The sequence below is a fragment of the Mytilus galloprovincialis genome, chromosome 6, assembly GCF_965363235.1.
Source record: "Mytilus galloprovincialis chromosome 6, xbMytGall1.hap1.1, whole genome shotgun sequence".
NCBI classification, from domain to species: domain Eukaryota; kingdom Metazoa; phylum Mollusca; class Bivalvia; order Mytilida; family Mytilidae; genus Mytilus; species Mytilus galloprovincialis.
The window spans coordinates 57,100,841-57,128,412 of NC_134843.1; the positions used below are offsets into that span (position 1 = coordinate 57,100,841).

Consider the following 27,572-nt stretch of genomic DNA (forward strand, 5'->3'; position numbering starts at 1 on the left):
TGTTAGGCTTCCTACTGATTATAGCGACTATAAAACCACTATCTCGTCAAATACTAAGCTTAGCATCTTCTTAGCGCTTCTAGGCTTTTTAAGAGTTCCAATAATTGATATGATTTTTAAAATAAAATAAAATATGATTATTGTCTAATACCAATTTCTATCTATTACCCTTTTTCCTAACAGAATTGCTGTTATTAGATTTATACCTAATATAAAGCTATATAAAACATGCAAGCTTCAATCAATATCTGATTTTCTACCAAGCTTTCGATGAAGACAGTAGATGAAGATGGGAATTAAAGATTGGTTAAAGAAAGCGAAAGAAGAACTATATTCTAAACAGCTATGGAAATCATTAAGGGCTGAATTTTTTGGCAGTATTTTGTATGTTATATTTGGTTGTGGATGTCTGTTGAATTGTACGAATGATAACACTGTTAAACTTTTCGCATCTGTTTTATCTTTTGGAATTGCGTACTCAATACTTGTTAGAATTTTTGGACCGACCAGTGGCGGACATTTCAATCCAGCTGTGACAATTTCTTTACTTTGTACACGATATATATCACTCTTGAGAGGACTGTTTTACATCCTGGTCCAAATCATTGGATCTATCTGCGGTGCTGCAATTTTATATGGAATTATACCAAGTGAAATTCGGAATGACCTCGGCGTGACTAAAGTTCACAAAAACGTTGATAACGTTCGTGCATTTGGAGTCGAGTTTCTCGCAACGTTTATTGTTATTTTTACCTATTTTACCACTTTGGAGAATAAAAACAATGTTTTAGTCCCAGATTCAGTTGTATGTGGATTGTCAATTAGTCTTTCACAGTTGTTTGCAGTGAGTATTGATATGCATATAAGCCAATACAACTTTTAGTTTAGTACCACACCCAAGCTTAATTTAGACTAAATGAGAAATGTCCACGCCTATTTATAAATGCTAGTATTACGAGGTCCATTTTTAAAGGAAAAAATGTTTAGGCAAATAAACCCCCAAAAAGCACGATGCAATTCGGTTCTAAATATTTGATTTGATAGTGAGAAGTTTTGGTGTTGTTTTTTTTTGTCATATAATCTTTTTTAATCTTTGATACCCTTCATGAAGTTTTATTTATTCGCTCAAATTTTCTTTTCTGTGTTTCTTTTATTGGGGAGGGGTGTATGTATATCTGAAATGTACACCTACAAGTTCAGTCAGTTTATACACTTACGTCACATCAAATAAAACACGTCATTTCTGTGAGAATAATATTTGTTCTGTTTTATATGAATATTCAGTTTTAAAAAAGTAAAGTTGACTTTGATTCTGCTTCACCAAACTTCTTGTTGTTAATAATTAACCGTATAGATATTTAATCAATATTGACATATTCTGTAATATAACTTTTGTTTGCCAGAAAATTAAATATCTAATGACTTATTACATTTTCAAGTTAGAAAAAGCTAAACAATTGAACTGTTTAAATAACAATTTACGCTCACGGAACAGCACTTAAAAGCCTCTCATCAACTTACATATAATCAATTCTATAGCTTTACAATATCAAGTTGTGAAAAATTGACGTTGTTATAGAATAAAGGTAAATGTTGAATTTTTACCATCAAATGTAGATATTACCTAAAACATCAAGCTGTATTGGTTACCTTTTACATCTGCATATCAGCAAATCTTACGTATTAATAATGTGTCACAAAGCGCAAACGTTCGGTCCATATCTATTGTTATTGTGGCTTTGAAAATTTTTGGGATACATCTTCCCGATTTGTGCGGAAGTACTCATATATTGAAGGAGCTTAATTCGTATTCAGGATACGACTTTTTTTTTTAACTTTCTTCGTTATATTTTACCTGTAAATAAGGTTTTTGGCGCAAATGCATGAAATAAAAAACTGGCTCAAATGAAATACTGCATATTTTATATGGGCAGAAGTTACTGTTTCTTTAGAAGCATGTAACGCACCAAGGGTTTAGGTTACTCTAGACTATCTTAAATTTTCTAAGTAGTAGACTGTTTTTGCATTTTTCTTTTTTCTTTTAATCATTGTATTGTCTATACACAAATTTTTGTTTGCCTTTTGGAATATATATCTTTTCCACTTTTTATACTATATTATCAAAGACTCGGGAGACAATTTTTTGTCAGTTTTCAACCGACAAGCATGTCTATAAATATCAACATACATTGTAAAGAATTTTACTGAAGACGGCGCTACATGTATATACCCTATTAAACTACATGTGACAGAGCGGTTAGAGCTTTGCTAAAGTTTGTGTTTAAAAATCTCGGTTTATACAGAACAGGTTTTTTTTCCCCGAAACGTCTCAAAAGATCCCATGGATTTTGTCTGCTCTTTTATATGTTGGCATTGAGCTTTTCTATTAAACGTGTTTATGAAGTTATAATATAAACGAAGTCCGGGTGTGGAATGTAACAAATCTCCACAATCGCTCTAAATTAATAGAGACATAATTAACAATAAACTACACGGTAAAGATAAGAGCTACCCCTGCCCTCCTTTTCGCTCCCATTGTATAGATTTTTTTTTGATTTTTTTTATTATTAAAACCAGAAGTTTACTAGTTTTACATATATTAATAATACTTCTAGTGGAACGAAGGTATGACTGTGTCATATCAAAATAGAATACCTAGTCTTATCTTTATCTAAATTTAAAAAAAAAATCACAAATCAGGAGTCGGGTATGTTGGATATAAATTGTATTGCAGTTGATAGCTAAGGTCCAACGTCTAATTTTTCTAACTGTATTGTTCAGTCTACGTCAATCCATAAAAAGGAATATGTTTGTTTGCCCTTACTCTACCTATCCAGAAAATAGCTGCCTACTCAAAATATGTTATTACCTTTATCAGAAAAAAGTGTTTTTTTAATCAGATCTGCATGAAAAAAATAAACAACCGACACTTCCATTTCTCCTTTTCAAAATAAAACAAAGAAATTGCCTACCTACCTATCCACTGTCTCTACCTTTGGTAGAGTTTGGACAAACCAAAATGTTTTTAAGTGTGGTCTCACCACAATTTGCATTCAAAAGTCATTTATTTTAATCAAATATCTCTGGCAAAAAATAAAACTAATGAGTGTTTTTAATCTCTACTCATTCCTGAAATATTTAGCCATGTAAGCAAACAAATAAGTAAATCCGTCTAGAATCTCTATATATGAACGAATATAAAGTTTATTACAGTCTCAAAGGGAACACAGTTTCACACTAATACATTAATTGTATTACATTAATGAAAGCAACTCATTAATAAAACATTTATATCGAACCAATTATGGTAAACCGTGCATGTTTGACGAAACAATTTGTGGATTGGATAAATGACAAGTTGCGCTAAATTACCTCGGGGTGTTTACCGAGGGTCTCGCGTGGTGGGTCTATGCATGTATATGATAACTTCATTAGAGGGATTTTATCGGTATTTGTGAAAATTGCTACTGATTTTTCAAGTTTTTTTTTTAACTTTTAATTAAGTTAAAGGATACCATGAATGTTTATTATTCTATAATTGACACACAAACATTTTTCTTTCCATATCAAGGAGTGACTGAATATTTTTTCTGTCTACGAAGAAATAAGATAAACAACGTGGATCAAACTGAATAACAAGCGCAGCATGTAATTTCAAAGTGTGCACCACTGACCATATTTTTCAGGTTATTTCTAATAGTCGGAAACAATTATAACAGTCTTCCTTATAATCTATAATTATAAATACATAAATACTTATTTAATTACATGTCTGGGGAGTAAAGCATTAAACTGAATCTATGAACCACTTTCAGCCAATCAGAAAGCGTGTTACATCCCGTACGAAATATATAGTAGGATTCTACCTAGACACTAGTAGGAATGCAGTAGGAATCTACCTAGAATCAAAGATTCCATATAGAAAGTAGGCGGACATGGAAAATGAACAAAATTCTGACTGGATTTTTTTATATTCCTACTACCAAAATCCTACTACCTAGGTGGAATCTTAAAAGTCTGTATGGATTATTTTCGATTTGATTATTTATTTTCCTACTACTTGTACAAGATTCCTACCAGAATCAATTCATAGATTCCTACCAGATAATCTTTCTACCTGTAATTATCTTGCACTGGATTCCTCTTTGCTAAGAACACACATTTTGCAGTGTAACATGCAAGAAGGTTCCAGTTCAAAATTCAAAAGTTTGAAGGGAAAAGAATGAAAAGTTGTGTTGGAACGCAATGCTGCAAGCTAGGGTCACACAACTACAATATAGAAATGTAAGAACATATGGCTTGTGAAGATTGAAGGTAATTCCTATACATTCAAAATAATTTTTTTTATCTGCCTGCCAAAATATTTAGTTATCAATTAACTCAACAATAGTATATAATTTTACTCATTATTTGTTCATAACTCTTAATTTCAACTAGGCATATTTTGGCTTTTCTTCATGTTTATGTATTACACAATTTCCAGCTTGCATATATTGCAGTTTCCTTATACATTTCAAAAGTCCAGTTTTAAAAAATGAATTTATTCCATGAATTTCCTTTGTTCTTTGTTGTTGAGATTCAGACTTAAATCATTGACCCAGTTGTGTATTTGTGAATATACACTTAAATTTTGTATATTTTTAGATTCCTACTAGACAGTATTTTTTCTGGGTGGAATTTGATAAATATCCTACTAAATTTTCTACCAAATTCTACCAAATTATTCCTGCATATTCCTGGTAGGATTCCTACTAAGAAATTCCTGCTAATTTAAATTTTTCGACTTTTTTCCGTGTGGATTCCTACTACTGTCTGACTGGAATATCACTCTTTTCTGGTAGGAATTCATACCAATATTCCTACTATATTCCGTGTACATTCCTCCTGGAATATTTCATACAGGATCCAAAACAAATTATAAATATATACACAGTACTTTGACTATGACCGGACCGAAGCACCGTAAAATGGAAGAATTTGCACTACAGTGTATCGAAAGAAAACTGAGAAGCCAAGACGCCATTTTCTAAACACTTTTAAGCATTTAATTTATTATTCTCATTTATACCTAACAGTGGTTTGACTTCAACCGGAAATACCATTAGAGGCAAGTATTTTCATTAAAGTGCATCAAAAGAAAAAGGGGAAGATCAAGTCGCCGGTTGTCCTGTTGTGATATGTATGTTTTGTTTGACATGTAGTTTAACACACTATTGTACGACTTTACATCAAACAAAGGTATAACAAACCAGTATAGTAACGGATGAAACACGAACATGAGTTCATAGGTAATTTATCGTACACCTTGTGACCTAATTGTCTGTTTTAATAAAAAATAATCAACACGAAAACTGTCCACAAATATTTTATTTATGAAAAGGCCAGTTGTTTCTGCAATATTGAAATTAAATAAAGGGTCTAAGAATTTAATTGCTCCGTGAGTAACTGTAACTATCTAATGTTTCCCTGTACAAACGTCTTGTCGGTTTGCTTAGTAGCTAAACTCTTTTCTTCGTCAAATATGTTATCTTCAATGAATTTGTTCAAGTCGAACAGCGATACTGCACAGACTAACACGTTTTGAAAATTGGGACGGTAAATGAAAACATAAAGTGTCACGTGATCAATCATTGGTCTACCCGAAATCATTTTGATCCTAGCGAGCATGTATATAAACTGAAACATGTGCAACATTTGATTTCCAAAATTCGTTGATTCAAAAATGAAAATCAAGATTAAAACCCTTTTTGTTCATTGTATTGTATTCCCTTAAAAAAGCGGAAAAGTTGTTCTTTTAAATGTCTGAACTCTTTTTCTTATCTTATGTTGGTTTTATTTGAAGAAAAAAATCAAATGTTTTGTTCCTTTTTTACTTCCTCGTTTATTCTAGTGTCGTTTGTGTTTACGTAATTATGTTAGATTGAAGTGCAATGTTTAATATTCGTATTCGCATAGGAGCTAGAGAAGTGAAGGGAATTGCAATCCCCAGCTTATAAAAGTGTCCCTCCAATTTCACATTTCAGTGTAATCTTACGTCTCTATAATTCAGTAAAGAGCAATAATTTTACACGGACAGTTTTACAGAATTGCAAAGTGCTAGGGTTAACGCAAATTCACTAAATCTTCAAAAGACTAAATATATCATTGTTGTACATGTAGTACATAAATAGGTATAGACACTTTTTGTGCCTCATCTCTTTATTTATGATCGTCTTAAAATTGCAAAATATATTACTTTTTAATTAAAAGAAACATCTTACAAGTCACATACAAAACAAATGATTCAAAAGAAACGGATTGTCACTCATATCACATCTTCTTATATCAATGTAAACAACCAGTCGTTTATTATTTATTTCTATCTTGTAGTCGGGTAAAAATCCTCGGCTATCGTCTCGGGTATTTACCTGACTGCTTGTGCAGAAAACTACACGATAAGAACAGTTACCAGAAAAATATTTTACCTTTGGTCTATAATATATAAAACATATTGGAATACATATATATCATCTGAATTCAATGTCATCCTAAGGTTTACGTACTTAACTCTACACAAAAGAGAACAACTTTATTTATATATGCGCTGATAATCATTAACTCCAGTATTTCTGTTTAATCAGTAGTAAACATTCTCTTCATTAATGTTTGCTCATGATATCAATATTAGGCAATAATTGTGAAATCTTCAATTAGTCTTGGTTTCCATGCAAACTAATATAATTTCTAATCTGCCCATAACCAATTGCAAGATCGAAAAAATAATAAAAACGATTTTCATATTACTTGAAAATAAGTTAGTTTGTATTAAAGCCATGCCAATTTTATTTAGAACTATATATTCACCATGTTCAAACGGTAAAAGTCCACATGAAGACAGACAACACCTATTCCGACTCGAATTTTGGAATTAAGTCAAATATCATCATTGTAGAGTTTTCGTTTCTAGTAAAACAAAAAAAATGTAAATCAAATAACTGTTGTTTAATTAATTTGTTTATAATGAAAAGTCACGGTACGGAGTTCTATAATTCGGATATGTGTAACACAGGCATAGTGTGCTACCCAAGCATTTATACTAACGTAGGAAAGTTTAAGTTTTTATATCTATATATACGCCTTTTATTCATAGGCGCTATAAAATGTCTTCAACTTAATGACAATTGAAAAAAGAGTAATCAAGTAATGTCGATTAAATAAATATCTTCAATAATTGCATGGTCTACCTATACAATATTTATCCAGAAAAAACACACATTTCAAACATATTATTATAAGTTTAAACTTGTGCTTTATAGGGATTTTTTAAATCCCTAGCAATTATGTATTAAATAATTTAATAACAATGTCTTGGAACCACAGTGACACATTTAGAAGTATTTTCTGAATTTTATATTCCGTACAGCCTAGTTCATATTTTGGATAACAATTAAGACTTTGAAGAAACTAAATTTCTATTCTCAAGGGAAAATTTATCCTAAGAATAGTTTGGCTATATATATTATGTATATGTCATTTTTTGTCATACAACTCCCTACCCTGCTGCGTATTTACCCTTTCCTGACTTCAAAGGTTTAGATTTGAGGGTTTTAGACCATACTAACTTCTTACTATCGAACATTCCGTCATTTCACGCAAACTTCTAACTATCGAACATTCCATCATTTCAATCAAATTTCAGTTGAATAGTTGGAATCTTTAATGGAAATCAAGTGCAACAAAGTTTGTCATTCATAAAGAGCATACCGAGAATGTGTGGAGATCTTCTATAGATACAATTGATTTAAATACTATGAGATTGAAATCTTTGACATTATCACACAATTAAATTCTTTATAATTAAGACTCGCGGTATACGCAATCATGTCAAACGAAATCGTTACTGCTGAGATCTGACGTCTGAATTGTAATTTTATATGAGAACGCTGTGCAAAGTGATTCGCAAATCACAATAAAAAAAAAAGCTTAATTTATTTACCATTGTGTCCAATAATTACGACATTTTACTAAACTCTCAAACAATTCGCACTAAATATTAGTTTTAAAAAATGTGAAATAACACCGAGAAAAATTCAAAACGGAACATCTCTTATCAAATGGAAAAATCAAAAGCTGCGTAACTGTGTTTTATTGATAATAACATGAAAATCGAATAAGGCAAGAACATCAATTAATTTAGAATCGCCCATGTGTAATCAACATTATATTTTAAATCTCAATTTGTTTTTATGGTGACTGTTGTTCCGCATTATAGGATGCTTTCAGTATCGGTATCAGTACATACCATAATCGCCAACATTGATAATTTTGTGTTTTACGTTGATTGCTATCTTTAAATATACCTCTCTGATGAAAATAGAAACCTAGATTATAGCCTAGTTAGTGTTATGATCAGGAAATTTTATGGTGCAGACGTTCATTCGATTTATATGAAAAGGCTTAGCAAAATCAAAATTATCCTAAGGACTGACGTCTACCAGGATGAAAACATGTAATGTTTCAACTTGGGCGAATGTATCAGTGTCTATTCTTACTAGTTTTGGCAAATTTCAGTTTAATTAGGGAAAGTCAGGACACTTGACTACACCAAACGATAAAATGAAATGCTTAACCTCATCGACACAATATTTGTCGAGTTTGCGAGTTTGGTGGAATGATCTTATAAATCTGTCTTTAGCACAAAAGATACTACATGGGTACCCTAACTGACTGAATTATTAGGCAGTTAAGCTGCCTTATGCGAGCACCCTAGATTTATGTTCTATCCAATAGATGCTGAAATATGTGCCATTGTTATTATCTAGCTGGTTGTTATGTTATTTATAACTAATTGGACAGACTTTTAATTCTTGATTACAAAAAATATGACCAGAAAAACCTTAAATGATCGTCGAATTATCCAAAAGTTTTGAAGTTGCACATAAGAAGTAGGGCAAATTAGGAATCCTTATGTAGTTTATTATCCCCTGAGATTTTGGCTAAGCTGTCAAAGAACAAATGTATGAAATATTTAATCGCCGAAAATCTTTAAAGACAAGTAGTTTAGATTTCCCAAATGGCAAAAGTCGTAGGAATATTGTTTGTCGTCAATACGTAGTCATCTACGTCAGTAGTCTTAAAATAAGTCCCGCTGTTCATGCTGTTACAGAAAATCGCCGACAAATAATGTGTAAATTCGAGTAAAATCGTATCTGACAAAAACAACATTGAAAAAAAATGCTTGACGTAAGAAGAAAATTACAATGACGGATCCGATTCCGGAAGCGGATAAGGGTAATTCCGGGTTTTGGCGATCAGCCAAAAAATAATCAGACAGATGACAAAATACATGATCATACATCTATGCATGGTAAATAAATATAAACACTTGAATTGAAAACCAAAATATATATGTAAAAGAATTTAAAAAAATAAAGAAAATATTTTGTACAGAAACTCAAAATAACTTTTTGACAAATTTTAATGTCAAAATCCAATACAATGTGACAGCTTGGAACAGCATATCTAACAATATATATGGTCCTGGTGACAGTATAAATTTTCTTTATCAGTGATAAATGTTGGTAAAGCAAGTTAGATGCTTTTAAAGTGTAAACATATTACTGCAATTTCAATGGGTATTTTTTTTTTCTCAATTTTAATGGGTCAGTTAAAATAGCTGGAAGTTTCTTATTTTACACAAATAGTGCAACTAGATTATATGATACCTGAATGTAAGCAAATCATATGATATGTATGTGGAGTCCTTTGGGACACTCTACCCCCTCCTGTTTGATAGCTTTGAAACGGATGAGATCCCACCTCTCAACCATATACATTCATGTATGGGACTATATAACTAATCAAATGAAATATAGGTGAAGTCCCTAGGGTCACCCACCACCTCCTGCTTTAGAACTTGGAAACAGTCTAGATCTCCACCCCTAAACCATATTTATTCATGTATGGGACAATATAACCAATCAAATGAAATACAGGCGAGTCCCTGGGGTCACCCACCCCACCTGTTTGGACACTTTGAAACAGTCTAGATCCCCACCCTAAACCATATATATTCATGTATGGGACAATATAATAAATCAAATGAAATATAGGGGGAGTCACTGTGGGTCACCAAACCCCTCCTGTTTGAGAACTTGAAAACGGTCGAACTCCCCAACCCTACACAATATATATTCATGTATGGGACAATATAACAAATCATATGAAATATAAGTGAAGTTCGTGGGCCCACTCTACCCCTTCCTGTTTGAGAATTTGAAAACTGTTGAGATCCCCACCCTTAAACGATATATATTCATGTATGGGACAGTATAACATATCAAATGAATTATAGGGGGAGTCCCTAGGGTCACTGCACCCTCCTGTTTGAGAACTTGAAAACAGTCGAGATCCTCACCCCTTGACCGTTTATACTCATGTATGGGACTAAATAACAAATCAAATGAAATATAGGGGGAGTTCCTGCACCCTCCTGTTTGAGAACTTGGAAACAGTCGAGATCCCCACCTTTAGATTAAACCATATATTTTCATGGATGGGACAAAAGAACTAATCAAATGAAATATAGGGAGGGTCCTAAGGGTCACCCTAACCAATCCTGTTTGATAACTTGGAAACAGATGAGATCTCCACCTCTCAACCATATAAATTCATGTATGGGACTATATAACTAATCAAATGAATATAGGTGAAGTCCCTAGGGTCACCCCACCACCTCCTGCTTTAGAACTTGGAAACAGTCTAGATCCCCACCCCTTAACCATATTTATTCATGTATGGGAAAATATAACCAATCAAATAAAATACAGGGGAGTCCTGGGGTCACCCCACACCCTCTTGTGTGTGTTTTAAGGAGTTGAAAAAGATTGAGATACCAACTCCTAAACCATATTCATTTCTGTTTGTCATTTCAAAGAGATTGAATGACATACAAGGTCAATCTCATAGGCGTCACATATGCCTATCACTTAGCTAGACCTAACACCTGTTATTTTATTCCAAACTTAGACATCATGAGCGTGGGGTGAAGGTGGGAGTCATTTATATTTACTATGGACAGGTCAGTCAGACCTCACCATTGATCCCTGTAGTAGTAAACATTTGTATGATTTGTGTCTCATAACTTTTGTACTGTAGAACACAAACTCAGTATTCTTTCCAGGGAAGCAAGTCCAGTCATACTTTTACAAGCTCGTACTTAAGTCAACTTGAAGTACTAACAGTCAACTAATACGAACATTAACTATCAACTAGAAGAACTGCAATCATTGCGAATTTGGACCACTGCAGACTCATGAACAGGAAAAAAAATATACTTGATATATGCGTGCTTTTGAAAACCTTGTTCTTTTAAATCTTTAAACAAAATTTGTAGCAACATTGCCACAGTTTTCCTGATTATGTTTGCCTTGATTTTAGGTTAACTGCCTACAGTGCTTACAGCGCTTTGATTTTTATATTTATACTCACCAGACTTCATACAAAACCTTCTCAAAAACAGAAAGAAAAATCATTTTGCCAACCCCTTTAATTTCAGGTTAAAACGTAATAATCAATGTCAATGTTATGTGTATAGTCCTGTTAATGAAATCCGTATGATATAAACACACAAGCATCAATTGAGATAAATATAGTCGCCAGATGGTGGGAAGATGTTATGTTACTACTGAGAAATGGAGAGTTGACAACTGGTGAAACAACATCGTCAAGTTTATCAACATCTTAGTCTAAAGTCGCAAAAACTCTACCGACGCGGTTATAGGAAAGAACGAATGAAATATACAATACTGGGGTGTTACGTCAACATCACTAATTAGTCAAACGATATATTCCAACTGTTTCACAACTCAAAAGAGACATGCTTTCGCAATGTCAGATTCTTAGATACCTGAGGTATCGTCATCGTGGGAAAAATTTGGTTGATTATATAGGGAATCACTGAAGTATGACTGGAGCGGCCCCCCTTAGGTCAGTTAGCCCCCTCCCCCCCTTTATGCCCTTATGAAAAATTATGGATCCGTCACTGATCATTGTCTTCTATTTCTTATCATGACATTTCGACTAAGCCCAGACTTACATGTATATATTGCAGGTAAAGAATACATAGCAAAACACGATAATCTGTCGACGCAATCGCTCTCTTTTCAAACGTTCATTCGATTGTCAATTGATTAACACGATTTGAACATGCATAACATACTGTTTTTCAATTTAACTTTATTAATCATATCAACAAAATATTAAACGATGACATGTACAAATGGTGCTAAGAAGTGCATGGCATAAATGAATCTATTTGGTGTTTAAAGTATGTTTGTCTATGCAGCTGCAAGACGTTTACATAGTTTGTTTGATATTTCATAAGTGCAAACAAATTTTAATTTTATTACATCTTTCTTTTCAACATTGAATTCGAACACACAAATACTCGTAATGGCTACTTAATACAATATATTATTGTATATAGTTCGAACAAATAATGAATCTAATAACAAGTACAAAAAATGTAGAACGAAACAAAGCAAAACAAGCAATTTCTCAAAAACCATTAGCTTAACAAGATATGATTTTCAATTTAAATGATTGCTATTCAATACAATGGTTATTGCATGTATATTGGTGAACAATAAAATAAATGTCGCATTCAAATCTTATTCAATATAATACGTAATCAAAGTACTGAAGTACTGAACATCGGATGACCGCTAGTTCTTGTGGATGGGCACAAATACTTGTCTCTCTACACACGAAAGTGATGTTAATGTACAGATAAAAAAAAGAGATCTGAGACAAGTTCGTGCGTGGATGGTAACTAAATGACAGGAAATTTAACCTCACCGTAATAACTATTATATTGTAGTTATATATTATATTAATATTTGTATATTACAGTTACATATATATATAATTTTCATCCATTTGTATATCATTCTATTCCACTATATTAATAATAGTGCAGTGCAAGTGCATGGTGGACACTCTTCTGTAATAACTCGAATTTTCTAATAGATTGGATTTAAGTAGGCATTCAAAAGCTAACAAAACTTTTCAACAGACTTATTAAGAAGGGATATAGTTACGGTACTGTTGTCAGGTCGTTAAAGATTGCATATGTGGCTTTAATATTGATTCACTTACAGGGTCTTTGCATCGGAATTAAAAATATTTATTTAAAACCAGTCTTGAATGATTTTTAATTTTAGTTTTTTGTGTATAATTTGGAGTTTAGAATGGCCTCCATTATCACTAGTCTGTACTAGTATCGATATTTGTTAAGGTGCCAGCTCAAGATCGCCTCCGGGTGCGGGAGTTTCAGGCTGCATGTACGACCTATTGGTGACCTTCTGCTGTTGTCTGTTTTATGGTCGGGTTGTTGTCTCTTGGACACATTCCCCATTTCCATTCTCAATTTTATTTATATTTTCCCGCAAACCGTTCAATCTCCGATGAAGAGTTATTGGTGCTTGAGAGAGAGCAAGGACTGATAACTCCGAAAATACTCTTGTGATATTTTTCCGCATTCGTTAACACTTTTTTTCTGTACGTGTGGATATATATTAATGATTTAATATTTATATAACAAAACATTTCAATATTATAAATTTATGTTCCAAAAAAAAGCTGATGAGTATACATTGAAGAAAAGAATTAATATTTATATTTATGCCCTCGTGGTCATTCGCTGTAAATATCTTTAACAGCTTCAGCTTGTATTTGCTTTTGAAATTCATCACTGAAAAGTATGTTGTCGTCTCATCAATTCACATTTTCTGCGTTTTAACTACCACCTACGAATCCTCTCGGGATTTCCTATATTTTATCTAAATGACATTACATTCTGGTTATCTATGTACATAAATTATTTAAAAAAAAAAAAAAAAAAAAAAAAGAAAAAAAAAAAAAAACACTGGGTTATTTTTTCGCAAATGCGTTATTTAACATTAGCTTCTACCGTTTTGTTTAAACAGTATTAACATTTGTTTATAGCGTGGTGTTTTTGAGACTAACAAACGTATTCGACCATATTTGTGCAATCTGAAATTAGCCCTTGGCTTAGATGTAAAATAAATTTGATTATAATATATTTTAAATAAAATGTTGTTATGAATAAACAAGTTAATTCATGTTTTTAATTAAGAAAATGACAGATCTAAAATGAAAATCCGAAAACCCGGAAGTGTGATATATTATTCTGTAAATATATTGAACATCACACGGTTTGCTGTCAAATAGTCCGTCATTGCATGAAAGTTTCTTCAACTGTTAATCAGTATAATGGGAAACAAATGCAAAAACGTATGTCACAAAGAAAGGCTCCTGTAGATAAAATTAATTTGAATACTTTCAGAATTAGTTCTTTGACATTTGAACACAACTAATTTCTTTGTAATTATCAATCAATGCATGTGCGAGTCTGTCAAACGGAATTTACATTGCTGGGCTCTGACGTCGGAACTGTAATCTAAGACGTGAACGCTGTGCATCAGGGGACGTCAACCCCAATGCTAATGCTTTCTATGTGCTAATTTGTTTTCAATAATCATAGCACTTACTTTATATATATAAATATATACTCGTATGAAATAATTGTTATAAAATAAAAATGAGAATGGAAATGGGAAACGTGTCAAACAGACAACAACCCGACCATAGAACAGACAACTGCAGAAGGTCACCAATAGGTCGTACATGCAGCCTGAAACTCCCGCACCCGGAGGCGAGAAACGCCCGTATTCAACATTAAAAAGACTTTCGAATGAGCAAGTATTTCTAGATACTAAGCATTTTCTTAATCTAGGCATATATACTACCTTAGCTAATTTTTGGGTCCTCGATGCTCTTCAACTTTGTACTTGTTTGGCGTAATACTTAATTTGATCTGAGCGTCACTGATGAGTCTTATGAAAACAAAACACGCGACTGGTGTTTCAAATTATAATCCTGGTACTTTTGATAACTATTCACTATCTTTGGAATATATATTTTGGTTCCAGGAAAACAGAGAGCATTTTGTATGGGTTAGGTTTTGTTGGGAGGAGGCAGTGGTTGTATTTTTCTGTTCTAAATTTCTCATTGTTTTGTTTGTTTTGTAGTATGCCATCGGCAAATAAAACATATTTTGTTCACTATCATATCTAGCCACCAATGATAACAAAAGTCGTAAATTTTCATTCGTTTTGTGAAAAGACTTAAATTGAAATAGGACTCTTTAAAGACTATTTGATTGGAAAACTATGTGCCTAGTCAGAAGTCCTTCAGGACTCAATAGCTACTTTTACGACAGTGAACAACATGAAATGTAGACAGCGTTTGTTAAGAAAGCCTAACTTTTTATTCCAACTTGATTTCGTGTCTTTGTGATATTATTCTCGAATGACTGTTTCGAGTTACTATACACTGTTAACGTGGAAATATTGAGAACATTTGTACCGTTAATTTTATTATATACGCGTAAATATTATTGGTGCGCATTGATTTTACAAATCAAACTTATTGCGTCACTAATGAGTCTTTTGTAGATGAAACGCGCGTCTGGCGTAAATACTGGTATTTATGATGAGGTTATTGACCCTAACGGACATTTTGTGTTCGTGTGTGCTTAGCTTTTGGACGGTGGGCGATTTTTAATAGCAATTCTTGAAATAAATTATGATTTTGATAACTTATATACCAGTATACATTTCTGTCAATAAAAAAGTCAAAAGTTCTTCAGTGTGTACATTGTACATGTATTGACCAAATTGAATGTAGTTTAACATTCAACTTGCGTTTCGAGTTGAATCGTGATGAGGTATCTGCCAAATGGTGGAATATGATTAACTGATTATAAATATAAATACTTTTAACACTTAATATTATCAATACATGTATGTCATTTTTTTTAAATTGGCAAGTGATTTTTATATTGATTTGAAATAATACCTGTAAATTCATGTATGTTTAACATGTGCGCTTTGGTGCCATATTAAAAAAAAAATTGTATCGACATTTTTTTTATCTCATGTGTACCTTTTTTTTTTTAAATCTTCGTATTGTTTTCTTCAATTAAGTATAAAAGATTTATTCTTTGAACATTATATAACTGTTCAGATTGCATTTTAGATGATTTGTTTTCTCTAAATGTAAACGAAGCACGCAGATCTTTGCAAAACAAACCAGATGATTTATTTTCTCAAAATGTAAACGAAGCACGCAGATCTATGCAAAACAAACCAAATTCCAGAAAGACATACATCGTGTCAATTAGTTTTATATGTTAACAAAAGGAAGATGGAAACATTAAATCGGAATGAAGTTGTTAAAAATTACAAACTGTTGTAACTCTTAATTGTTATGTTTGGTTGCTTCTTCCTATTTTCTTGACGAAACTATAAATAATTTTCTTAGAAACATGATAAAATAGGCGTTAAAGTGTCCCGTTTTATTAAATTGTCATGACATGTATTTATCTTAAAGAAATGGTCAGATAAAAAAAGAGACACTGACATATAAAAAGAATAATTGATGCTTACATCAAAATGAAAGTCGTAAGACAAAAATAAATAGGTACACAATGTAAACTTCTGACACTCACATTTTCCTATGACACTTTTTCATATTTTATTAATACTTTGTGATATTACCAGTTATCGTCAAGTTTGCTGTCTTTATTTTAATAACACCATTTTTAAAGTACTTGCATGTAACAGTAAAACTTGTTGTACTTGATATTGCTGGCAAAGGAATTTGTTTTCTAATCCTGGTATATATATTGAGTTTGTTTACAACCAATGTGTCGATGCCACTGGTTGTTGAGGTTTTCTACCCGAGGGAATCACCAACCCAGTAGTCACCTTTTGGTATTTACGTGTATAATCTTTTTTGTTTATGTATTATCATTGATATGGTCAACCCTAAAAGTTAACTGTTTTCAAAACTTTTTTTTTAAATGCTAACGATGTTCAGCCTTCTGAGATTACCTTAGTTCTATCTCGGAAAAATCTTTCGCAATTTTGGATACTCAGTGGTCTTCAACTTAGCACTTTCTTTGGATTTTAAACTTGTATGATTCTTACGTTACCGATGTGTCATTTAGTTCGAAGACAAACACATCGTCTGGTGTACAAAACCAACCCTGGAATCTGTGATTAGTTAATTAAAATTAACAATTAAAAAATGAGATCGAGTTTGCTAAGCCAAAAATTGTGATATTTTAAGTTATCAAAGAAAATTAAGACATTGTCTTACCACTGAATCACTATGATATTCTAAGCAATCTTGTGTTCATATTTTGACTAGAAATAATTGTCACTGTTTATTCTGCTAAAAATTCATTAGAACAAATGAATCGGGACAAATGTGATTCCTTCGGACAAACGATTTTATTACGAGAAAGAACTCCCTAAAGATATCAGGCTTTTCATTTGGTACTACAGCCAAGATTTATCTAAAACAACCCTACCAGTAGCGCTCGAAGCAAAACAGTTTGAATGAAAAACTTAATGCAGAGTAAGCAAAATAACCTACAGTTTTATTTGTTAACTCACCGGAAAAAACAATATAGGATTGATAAGAAAATATAGAAAACCATATTTTACAAGCAGCCTCGAGATCAAATCAATAATATGGCAGATACCTAGTACACTACGGTAACTAGATCTTAATTGCAGCTATGTAATGAGGACTGAATTAACGAAGCAAAAAGATGCCTTAAAATTGAACTGTACTTGTCAACAATCTGATAATGACTTAACATTAGGAACGATAAACACAGGAAACCTTTGGAAATATTAGATAGGAAATAACGGATCACCGTATGTTGGGATGAACAGATTTCTGTATTTCATCGGAAGCAATTAGAGAGAGATTTTGATGACTACGGAGAAAGCGTTGTATGGGAAAATCTCACCAAGTCTGTTTATAATGGAAAGATCATAAATGCAAAGATCATGATATAATCAACTGGACATCGAACCGAAAAAGAATAGTTAGGCGACGAATGGAAGAATATGACTTGATTTATAACACACTTTAAAAGAGATATTTTTTTAATTTTCCTCGGGCCTCCATTTTTTAAAGATTTTACTTGTTACAAGTTTTCTTCAACTAGATCCACATGCTGAGTTGAATTGCATCAAAGAAGGCATGAACTAGGACAATGCAATAGCAACATGTACTAAGTAGTTTAGACTTTCGCTTCTATTAGATGTTTTTCTAAGTCATGGGGTTGCTGTCAGATACTCTATATTCGACATATTAAAAGAAATAATCCATGACAGACATATGTCTTATTGGTTATAAACTTTAATTTACATTGTTTTTCGGAAATTTGTAATCCTGAGTGTTAGCGAAGTTTTTCTCTCTTAATTAGTTCATTGCCCATATCTAAATCTTAAAACATTACAATGAAAGGAAGTCATTATGAATTTGACGAAGCTAAATGATATCATTGAATAAATTTGAATATGAACGTTTTGAAAAAAAACAAGTTTTGCTATTAAAATTGTATACAAATTACAAATACTTATATAAACTTTATTCTAGCCATAAATATCTGCAAAAAATATAATAAGAGACACAGTATCGTTCAAAATTCAGATTTTGCAAGATTTGTTTTACTGCAACACATTGCGTTGCTGTGTAAACCTTCATCACTAATGTTGGAAGGTCGAAAGCAAAATATATGTAGAGGATGAGTGGTCTTAGACGTGCAATAACTGTATCACAAGCCTGTCAAAACCGAGGTTTGGAGCTGTTATCTCGCACGTGACAGGTACGCATGACTAGGATTGTTATTTTCCTGCAACGATCGGTGGTTCTATTATGGCACTCAAGATTCCTTCGTCAATATCTGGCCGCCTTGAAATAGCACACATATACTGAGAGTGTCGTAAACACCTATCAATTAATCAAAACAGTCATATATATATATATATAAAATATAGTATTAAAATCTTGAAATGAAAATATGATACCTTTTTTAACATGCATCCGAAGAGCTTTTGTGGATTATTTTTCGCCAGGAACGCTTAAAAATTTTAACCCAGGATGAATACAAACGTAGAAATCCTACGATCTTTAGAATCAAAAGGGTCATAAAAGACTAATCAAAACTCATTCAAGTTCAACTTTGCCTGAGTTACTTTTAACCTTATATTTTAGTACTTTTTTAAATATACCAAAGAGAAACTTTGATTATATAAGTTATAAATCATGTCAATACATATACCATTACTTCAAGTGTAATATATAGCTAAACTTTGATATATAAGTAAAAAGGGAAAGCTTAATAGCACTGATATTTTTTAACTAACGACTAAGTTGATGTAGCTAGTAATTATAAATCAACTAATAATAACCGTTGCTTTTTTTCTAATCAGATAGATAAGCTATTGTTATCGACAAAATAGTGTGGGTTGATATATCTTATATGTTACTGGTAATGGAAACCATGCTTGTTATCATACTTTTGTTGTATCATTTATTCCTGATCAAATCTATATTTATCAGAATAAATGATGAAGCTAAGGTTAAAATTGTGTTGTTTTTTTTAAATTTGAAACCAGTCTGTATTCGGGATATAACGTTCTTGAATGAAGTTAAAATTGTCTTGTAATGATATATGTCAACTCAGAAGATACCTTTATAGAGATAAGATTAACTATGCTGCATGCTTTATAATCAAAAGTTTAGATGTGGTCTAACTATAGGTTGTGTGTTACCTATTGACGTTTACAGTTCATTTTTATTGTTTCAAATATTATTAAGAAAATGTAAATTCATTTGTTACCCAGACAGAACCCAGGTGGAACAGAATATTACAGTTTAATAGTTGGAAATGTGACTACTGACCATCCTCCACAAACATATAGGATATCTCAAAGAGAAGAAAAAAAATAATAGATTTCTTATTTCAAACAATTAATATAGTCGTTTCATGTAGTCTTATCGACTGATTGACGTTCCGAGTTATAAGCCAGGAATCTTTAAAGCATTTTTCAAAACACACACATACAACAGCTAGATGTCTTTTCAATTTGCCTAACACACCAACAACATGAATGATACGTTACATGCCAAGTAAATGAGTTGGTTATGTATTTACCGAAGAAAAAAATCGATTAATGATTTGTTTTGAATAAATTCATATATCAACACTTTTTTTGGAATATATTCTCTATGAAATTATATTTGTCATACGGTCATTTACATCCAAAATACATACAACAGTTGAAAGACATGATATAATACAGACTTTCTAGATTTCCTCAACGCATTGTGCTATCTATCTGTACAAGCAATGTATTTCACACCAACTCAAAAATGTAATAATTAATGTATAAATGTTAAAAGACGTGAGCTATGTAAAAGTATATGTTCCCTTCTTATGAAATGGTTTACATTAAACGAATCACTTTATTCAAATGTCATTAAACTAAAAGTTTATTCAAGATTATTTGTTGATTTTATAATAAACAGTATGTAATGCATAACGAACGTCAGACAATGGAACATTTGTCTGATCCGTAAATTTAATGAGTTTGATATGTTGACCGTGTGCAGATTTGCATCGACGCACACGTTCTTGCTTCTTTTGGAGCTAGTGCGATTCGTTTTTGTTATTCTATTTCATTTGTGTATCATTTTAATTAATTTTACGATATTTGAACATCGTCAAAACAACTGTTGTCTCGATCTAATTCATCTTAACCACCAATTCAGTTCATCATAGTTTTTATGAATATAGCGTAGCGAAATCATCAACCAGGCACTATTGGGACGTTTTACCCTACTCAATGTAATTAAACATGTTTTCTTTATTTTTCAGTTCAATCTTACTGGTGCTAGCATAAATCCAGCACGATCGCTTGGCCCTGCCTTAATACATAACTCCTGGGACAATCACTGGGTATGTTTTTTTTTAATATGTCGTATCATTTTTAGGTTACCTTTTACAAAAGAAACGTGTTTTGTACAAACACTTAAAGGAACTATAAGTAACTATTATCTTTAATCAAAGTCCTAATTCAAGAATACAAACACGAAAACTACATGAACTTTTCAAACAAATTAACATGGAGCAATTAAAAAGTTCATAAAACTAACCGTTTGGATACTTACCACAGTTAAGCAAAACTCCTGATTATGAGCTGATCTTCACCTGTTGCATCTGTGTTAGTTGACAAAGAACAAAAACTTTAAAATCAAACCTTTCAAGTTCGAATTTTTGCGATTCTCCTTGTTTATGTATGTGACTCAAGCTCTCATGTTTCTTTCTAAATTGATTAATGCTATTGTTTTATTGTTAAAATAGTATTGCCTTAAATAGCATCTCTGTTCATTCAAAATACATTTAAACGCAGGTTTTCTGCGTAAAAGACGCAAAAATACATATATTTACATATAACATAGTACCGAAATTAATATATTTGTTAATTCTAACTCAAGATAATTCACATAAAGAATTAAACTTAAAAAACAAATGACATTATATTGGATTAATCAATGCTGCTAACAACGTGCATGTTTTGTAGATATACTGGGTTGGACCAATACTAGGAAGCATTTTTGGAGGTTTTACACACGAATATACAAATAAGCAATCTGCAGATTTACAGAACTATCAGACAAGTTTAAGACAGCATGTTTATAGTCTACAAAGAAAAGAAGATGGCGCTAGCTCAAATTCACTAGCAACTGAATTAGCATGTGACCAAGAACCAACAGAAGAATTGCAAATCTGATTTTATTATTAAATAATTTTTCTTGACCGGATGAAATAGTTAGCAATGGAATTTTGGGTTGAGAGTTTTACATACCCAAGTGTCTTGGGATTAATTCATTTTCACTTTTTTCAAATCTGATGTAGAATACAAATACATGTTAAAGCTTTAAAAGTATTGCAAACAATGAATGTCACAGTAATGAAATAACCTTAACATAACTGTTTACCATATCAATTGCAATTTAAAAAATAATTATTTTATTAAAGGAAGAAATTACTTCGTTTCACAAATCATTTCTACAATATTATTGAATGTCAAAATGGGTACTTAAAGAGGCTTGTCTACAAAACTGGATGTTTTTGATTATTAAACTAATATACGCTAGTCTTTTTAATTAAGTAATCCGTTTAGCCATGACAAATCAGATTAAATGTTTAGTACTGTAATGCATAATTATTTTTAACATGTTATTGCAGGCTGTCTGTAACAAAAACAAAATTCTTATATATTGGTAGAATATATTTATATACATGCATATTTATGAACAGTTGAAAATAAACAGATCTCATAAGTTTTGCTTTGTTCTTGTTTAAAGTACTTTCGTGACGAACTCTTTTAAATATAAAAACATGAAATCAATGACTCATATGTGTCGTTGTTTACATAAACTGTTTAAATAAAACGTTTAAAGCTTAACACATGTACATGTGTCACAGATGACCTAAGCAATCTCAACTTGTAAGAGCCACAATTTCGTACGTTTTCTCGATTTTGACATGACCGCTTTTTAATGACCACGTTTAAAACGATAGGTGACATTGCTGGAAGGAAATGCTTATATTTGTATTTACATGTAAGAGCAACCTAGTTTATTTCCTGTTGTTTTATTTTGTGAGTTTGTTTTTGTTAAATCAGTACTCTCGTCTAGATAGTGCATTTCGAGAATCCACATGTATGTTTTTTTATGGCACCCAAATAATGAATACAAACAAATGAATAAAAACACGCTTCATGTTATCACGTTTGTTGATTCCTTGTTGATGCTTTTTTCTGCCAGATATTATGTTTAGTGCATTGTTTTAGAATATTAATTCAGATGTTTAGTACATATTTTTTCAGAATGTTAATTCAGATGTTAAGTCCATTTTTATTTCTCAGAATGTTAATTAAGAAAGTTGATTAATTGAGTATGTTGCTGTTTGATCTCACAACAATATCCAAAACGTCTATACATACAAAAGTAAAAGCTCAGAAAAACGGGTCACGATATTTATCAAACAATGTCATAGCAGTTTCGGAGTCTGACAAAATCCATGTCATGATGTCACGAGTACAAACCTCTTTAACTACTTCACTATAGCCGTTTATCATCATATATTATGTGTTTTGTCAGTTTCTTCTTGATAAAGAGGGTGCAACGTTATATGAATATGATGTCTACTGTCAGAGACGACAATTTATATATATATAGTTTATAAAGTTCTTAATACAATATTTACACCTTTTGTAGTTAGATTGAATTAAATAGTCATGCGCAATGAGTATTACAAGTTTAAAGAAGGCCTTTTTTTTATTTTAACAAGTTGTGCCATTTATATAAAAAACTGTTTTCAACCAGTACAGTTAAACATGAACTTTTTGATATTTTTGGTAGTATTGCACTTTCAGTAGGAATACGTTTCAAAGTATAGTTCTAAATAGTTGAGATATTTTTTATTGTACCTTAATAGTATTACAAATAAAGGTACCAAACTAATACTCTAAATTTGTTAAACATTTAGTACTGTACGATATTCTACTAAATAGTACAATCGTTTAGAAGTTCATATTGTTTATAAGCATAATTGTGTAATACAGGTACATTTAATATCATAATACCGACAGAAAATTGAAAACAACACGTTTAATAATTTCTTGCGTCCGAAGCGCTTTTCTGGATTTACCTTCATCGGGAACGCTCAAAACCAAACATTTGAAATCCGAAGATGTATAAGTACCGAAACCGTTGAAGAGCTATATGTCAAAAATACCTATAATAAATAGCCAAATTCATCTAAAGCCAACTTTGCCTGAGGGAGTTGAAACCTTTTTTTCTTAATAACTTCAAAATCTATAAACGGTCAATTTAAGTAAAGTTTGATAAATCATGTCAGTATCGAAGTACTGACTACTGAGCTGATGATACCCTCGGGACTGAATGTCCACTAGCAGAGGTATCGACTCAGTGATGTAAAAAATTAAAAACAACACGTTTAATAATTTTTTTCGTCCAAACGCTTTTCTGGATTTACCTTCATCAGGAACGCTCAAAGCCAAACATTTTAAATCCGAAGATTTATAAGTACCGTGCGTCTTTGAAAGTAGCCGTAAAAAGGTGAGTAGTATCATGTTTGTGCCGTATAGGTAAATTATTAATTGATGTGAAGTGTTTCAGCCTTTGACGTTACCATATGGTTGAGGTCGTTTCGTAAATTTTCCTAGGATTTCGCTATTTTTGTAAAACAAAATTTACTTTTTTCCGTACTTGATATTGAAGTACTTAACGTAAATAATCAAAATTAGCTGTAAAAAAATGCAGTGTGTTGCCTTTTATCTGTACATGGGTTATTTATTTTGGTATGTTTGCTGTCTTATAGTCATACGCTAGACACTCATTTTCTTCAAGTAACACGTGCTATGGATAGTCCTACATGTAGATCAACCTCTCTATTGACGAATTTGTCTGGTAGTTTAATGTACACAAACAAAGTAACAGTATTACCACTGTTTCTAAAGTCAATCATTTGAAGTTGATCGGTAATAAAGATAATAATGTAATAGCCCTTGGACATTCCATGAAACGCATTTATTTTCTCAGAATATATTTTCATTCCCTGGATGTCTTATTCAATAAACATCAAAATAAACTATCTCGTCTTTAATACTTAGTTGCGATATTGATCAAGGCATTAGATGGAAATTAAGAAATTGTGAACGACAATCGTTTTCAAGTTGATTGGCAATTTGTCCAACCATTCACAGCGTGTGAATTCATTTTCTCCTAAATTGGCAAAAGTAATAAACAAAACCATCAAATGCTATGGCGTTAGGAAAATCTATGGAGAACAACGCAAATCTTATATATAAGTGCGTCACTTACGATATTTCTAGAGTGAAAACGAACGTTCAGACGAGGTCGCAATGTCTATTCAGTTACGACTGGCTGTCTAACATGAAACCCATAATTAAAACTTATTGCCAAATATCTTTTTAATTAAGGTTGACTGTCAAGCATATATATTGTAATTAAAGTTCACGGACTACATTGGACTTGAAAGCAAAACTCTGTAACCTATCTTTTTATTTATCAACATTACCACTAGGCATTGATAAACAATGACTTTATCTCCATGTCCCCATTCACAAAAACGTAAAGCCAGTTTAGTATGTGATTCACATTCATTGTAAAACTTGTGAAAAGAGATGATACTTTCTTGGATTTGAATATTAATTTGAGTTAATTCCGTCGATATTACATAGTACATCTCTAATATCTGATATTAAACGACTCGATATTGCTGTGTACATCCCTAAAGAGATTATACTGAATTTGACTTAATTTGTAAACACACCGTTAGTTAAAACACATTTCTAACTTTTATTCAGGAGGATGGGTAGGTAACGATTTGTTGTATTTATCGTATTTAAACGTTCAGCACAGCTACACGGGCGGGCGTACTTTTTTTAAGAATTGAAGGCTTCTTTTTGTAACTTCATTGGGGTTGACCGAAGTACATTTTGTATGAAGATGTGCGCACGGTCAACGCTTTTACAACCCTTTGAAGTTACAAAAAGAAACATTCAATACTCATAATTACATTTTTTAGCTTTGATCATGAAAACACGAATTTTATAATTGTTTTATTTAATTCACATGTGCACTTTTTTATGGGACAACGTGTTATCGTGAATGATAAGTTTTATTGTGTAATGCAATTGCTTAAGGAATAACATGTGATGTGCAGTTAGCCAATCAGAATAAAGTATTATAATGAAACATACATTTAATGTAATTATTAACTGCTGGAAGAAGTCACGTGGTGGCTATATTTTTATACCCTTACCAAATATGTGGGTTTTGATCATTGATTATGCAATCTATTAATAATATACAATGTTAAATAAAAACGATTTTTTTTTCATATTGATTAAGTCGTTGGTTTTCCCGTTTGAATGGTTTTACACTAGTAATTTTTGAAGCCCTTTATAGGCTGTTCGATGTAAGCCAAAGCTCTGTGTTGAACGGCGTACCTTGACCTATAATGTTTTACTTTTATAAATTGTTAATTGGATGGCGAGTTGTCTCATTGACACTCATACCACATCTTCCCATATATATTGAACTGCTGATCCAAATGAAAAGTCATACTATTCAAATTAATGCCCATAAAACATAAAAAACGGTAAGTGGCATTTAGTCGTCCTCGCCTTATTGTAATCGCGATTGCGAATTACATATGCGTATATCACTCCATTTTCCGATTTTTTTACTAATAAATAGTCTGTGACGTAAATGGCCTAATTCTATTGTTAACTTTCCTTGCTGTTAGCATAATTAGCTTAATTGGAGGTCTTCATATTATTTCTCGTTGTTAAAATGCCATTTTTGTAATATGTGTCTGTGAAAAATGTCCATTGGGTAATAGAAAATTAAATTAAAGTTAAACGCAAAGTAGTCTAAAAGACATTTATATGTGGACAAAATAAGGAAAACGAACACTTTTGTGCATTACTTAAATTATGGATACGTTAATATAACAAAATGGCGATACTGTATAATCTTAATTTCATTTATTTATCGGTAAACATATGCACATATATATAATAAGATGTAGTACGAGTGCCAATGAACCAACTCTTCATCGAAGTCACAACTTGTTAAAGTAAACAATGTAATAAAATATTATGAGGGTTATCCGCATATTTTTTAATGAGTGTAAAATTTCCGCTTTAACTGGTGACAATACAGTTATTTATTGTATGAACATTGATACAGGTTTGCAAGGGTTTGATTTCACTTATTAATCGATTAACTAGAAACTTCCTCGTCTTGTGATCTGAAAGAATCCAGAACCAGAGATAAGGCCAAAAAAAAATCTAAATATGACGTTTTCACATATCAATTTATAAACAACAGTTTCTTATTTCGTTTTTTCGAAATTTTGGAATCGAACAAACTTTATGAAGAAACAATCACAGGCAAAATTCAGTGTGAATAACACAGAAATAAGAGGGTCTTCAGATATACTGTGAAACTGTTTACTCGCGTAGTGGTATTAACCATGTGAATTCTTAAAAACTCTAAAGATCTTCTGGATAATTTTAAATCTCGGTCTTTTTCTGAAATTAGTTCTATCAAAACATTTGATTTTTCAACTTTGTATACAACCATTCCCCATGTGAAATTGAAAAAAAACGTCTAAAAGAAATAATCCACAATGCTTTTCATCATAAAAATGGTAGCATACGCTATAAATTTATCACTTTGGGATACCATAAGGCATATTTTGTTAATAAGGAACAGAAAGGTAAAACATACTACACATAGGAACAAGTGATCAGTATGATGGAGTTTCTTATTGACAACATATTTGTTGAATTTGGAGGTAGACATTTTCAACAAATTGTCGGCATTCCTATGGGAACGAACTGTGCGCCTCTCCTTGCCGACTTCTTCTTATTTAATATGAATCGGAGTACCTTCAGACACTTGTCAAAAACAAGAAGATCAAAGAAGCCAGGTTATTTAATTTCACTTTCAGATATATTGATGATTAACAATCCGAACTTTTCTGATTGGGTTCCATTAATATACCCACCAGAACTAGA

At 31.8% G+C, this 27,572-nt stretch overlaps 1 protein-coding gene across 1 annotated transcript; it reads left to right on the forward strand.

Annotated features, from left to right (window-relative positions):
• Window positions 1-201: 201 nt before the first annotated feature.
• On the forward strand, window positions 202-22,275 carry LOC143078222 (aquaporin-4-like). Its single transcript, XM_076253152.1, has 3 exons — window positions 202-844; window positions 20,807-20,887; window positions 21,513-22,275. The coding sequence occupies exons 1-3, from the start codon at window positions 284-286 to the stop codon at window positions 21,720-21,722; spliced, it is 852 nt and encodes a 283-aa protein (XP_076109267.1). The 5' UTR covers window positions 202-283; the 3' UTR covers window positions 21,723-22,275.
• The last annotated feature ends 5,297 nt before the right edge of the window (window positions 22,276-27,572 follow it).

Coding starts and splice junctions, on each gene's coding strand:
- LOC143078222 (XM_076253152.1), top strand. CDS start 284: ATGAAGATGGGAATTAAAGATTGGTTAAAGAAAGCGAAAGAAGAACTA. Junction 845..20,806: donor GTCTTTCACAGTTGTTTGCA/GTGAGTATTGAT, acceptor TTTATTTTTCAG/TTCAATCTTACTGGTGCTAG. Junction 20,888..21,512: donor ACTCCTGGGACAATCACTGG/GTATGTTTTTTT, acceptor CATGTTTTGTAG/ATATACTGGGTTGGACCAAT.